This window comes from Papaver somniferum, unplaced genomic scaffold (assembly GCF_003573695.1).
Source record: "Papaver somniferum cultivar HN1 unplaced genomic scaffold, ASM357369v1 unplaced-scaffold_84, whole genome shotgun sequence".
Classification (NCBI taxonomy): Eukaryota; Viridiplantae; Streptophyta; class Magnoliopsida; order Ranunculales; family Papaveraceae; genus Papaver; species Papaver somniferum.
Window position 1 is genome coordinate 1,413,481 of NW_020651415.1, and position 2,493 is coordinate 1,415,973.

The 2,493-nt window shown below is 39.4% G+C and overlaps 1 protein-coding gene across 1 annotated transcript; it reads left to right on the forward strand.

The window, feature by feature from the left end:
* Positions 1–377: 377 nt before the first annotated feature.
* LOC113345858 (major latex protein 15-like) lies at positions 378–1,150 on the forward strand. Its single transcript, XM_026589518.1, has 2 exons — positions 378–588; positions 691–1,150. Exons 1-2 carry the CDS (start codon positions 384–386, stop codon positions 963–965), a joined length of 480 nt encoding a protein of 159 aa, XP_026445303.1. The 5' UTR covers positions 378–383; the 3' UTR covers positions 966–1,150.
* The last annotated feature ends 1,343 nt before the right edge of the window (positions 1,151–2,493 follow it).

A 2,493-nucleotide genomic window follows, 5' to 3' on the forward strand; every position in this document is an offset into this window, starting at 1 on the left:
ACAGCCGTTTATCATTCCAATACCAAGACATGTGTGTGTAACATTCTTCGGACATTTTTGTCAGAAAAACACCCACCCCTGGATTTGAATCCAAGTAGCCTTGCTACAAGTAAGTCATCATAATACTTGTGGTTAAAGGTCCATTTCTAACTACACTGAGAAAATCTTTTCTTGTCTCATAATCTCTTTCTGTGCAGATATTATGGATGAGTTGAATGATTGTTGCCCGAAATACAGCCTATTATTGAGTCATCGGCTTTATCCAATTCATTCCAATAGCTGGTTGTTTCTATATAAACTCATTCAGGTAAGATCTATTTTCATCACGATCATAATTACCTAATATCTAGAGCTAAGGAAACAATCAGTATCAACTATCATCAATGGCTCATCACCATACCATTTCAGGTTTAGTAGGGAAACTTATTACTGAATCGGAGGTTAACTGCAACGCCGACAAGTATTACAAAAAATTTAAGGACCACGAAGAGCTTCCAACCGCAATCCCTCATATTTGCACCAGCATCAAAGCTGTTGAAGGACATGGAACTACTTCTGGTTGTGTCAAAGAGTGGTGCTATATACTTGGTAAGGTTACATCCCAACTGTCTGATTAATTTTCTTACCATCCCTTCTTAACATGCGCTTAGAATTGGTTTACGGTTATATTAATTATGTTTATGTACGTAGAGGGTAAACCACTAACTATCAAGGAGAAAACCGTGTATGATGATGAAACAAGGACGATACATCATAGTGGGGTAGCAGGAGACTTGATGAATGATTACAAGAAGTGGGATGTAATATTTACAGTTAATCCAAAGGCTCACGGACATGGAAGCATCGTGAAGTGGATAGTGGGTTACGAGAAGATGAATGAGGATTCTCCAGTTCCTATTCCTTATTTGGTTTTGTTCCAACAGATCACTGATGACTTGAACGCTCACCTCTGTGCTTCTGATTAAATTACCAAATGGATATGTCCGCCGGATAAATATGCAACTATAAATAACACCACTGTTCTATAAGTGGTATATAATAATAAAGTCTATATGTGGAGTTTCCACTAGACCTACTATCTATAATAAATGCGTTCGTACTTGTACGTACGTGTGGTTCTCTTCATTTCTTTTTTTTAGGAGTGTTTTTCGTCAACTGTCTGTAATTTATACCGACAATCCAGGCGTATTAATAATAATAATAATAAATAATAATAAGAACCGCACCTTGCTCAGCTGGTCATCCCTGTTTTCCAAAGTTTGGTGTTCTCCAGAAGATCCCAGGTTCGAGTCTCCAATGACGTAATATTGCACGAATTAACATGGAAGGTAGCGTTGACATGCCCCCCTTGTGACACAATCTTGCCCCCCATCCCGTTGTTTCGGCTCCCTTTGGCAAGGTTACCCATGAGGCCCGCTGGTAGGCTAGCACAGCAACCTGTTCAATTAATGTAGTAGTATGTCGTGTTAGGCTTCCAACTAGTTTCAAGTAATAATAATAATAATAAATGCCTCAGTGGCTCCAGGAGGTCTCAGGTTCGAGTCCCAGATGGCGCAATATTGCAGAATTTAACATGGAAGGTAGAGTTAGCTTGCCCCCCTCACGACATAATCGGCCCCTAGTCCGCCGCTTCGGCTCCCTTGGCTGGTTCCTCATGAGGCACGCTGGTAGGCTAACACGACAACCTGTTGGATTCATGTAGTAGTACGTCGTTGGAGCTTAACTTGTTAGGCTTCCAACTAGTTTCACCTAATAATAATAAAATATAATAATAATAAATTTTGGGAGCACAACTTGTTGCACGACTCCTGCCAAATCTTTGTAATTAACTTTGTTTTCCTTTAATATAGCCTTAGTGGCAACCTTTTATAATAATAATAATAATAATAAATAATAATAATAATAATAATAAAGGTGTTGGTGTTGGTGCCCAGCTTGTTGCTAGGTTACTCACCGTCTCTTGTAACATTAATTTCGATTTATAATAATAATAATAATAATAAATGTACCTGTTGTGGCAAACTCATGGATATCTTTGGAGACCACGCTATCCATTGTGCTAGCGAGGTCGGGCTTAAATTCAGACATGATTTGGTAAAAGATATTCTGGCAGACATGTGTTACAGAGCTGGGGTTGTGGCTAGAAAAGAGGTTTCTTTGGGCGTCATCAATAATAAGGATTTTCGGCCAGCGGACATCATGGTTTATAATTGGATAGATGGGAAGGATGTTTGTTTCGATGTCACTGGGGTCTCTCCGTTTACCAGTGCTAAGTCACGCCACTTCGTACCAGGTCACGCCATTTCTGCAGCAATTACTCGCAAGAACAATAAATACTTAGATGTTTGCACTTCTCTCGGATATGGGTTCGGTGTTTTGGCTTTCTCCACTTTTGGCGGGCTTAGTACGGATTTATTAACTTTCCTGAAGAGATTAAGGAATTGCATGTTAGTGCCAACTTTAAGATAGGCAATTCTCTTTTTCATAGGCTAG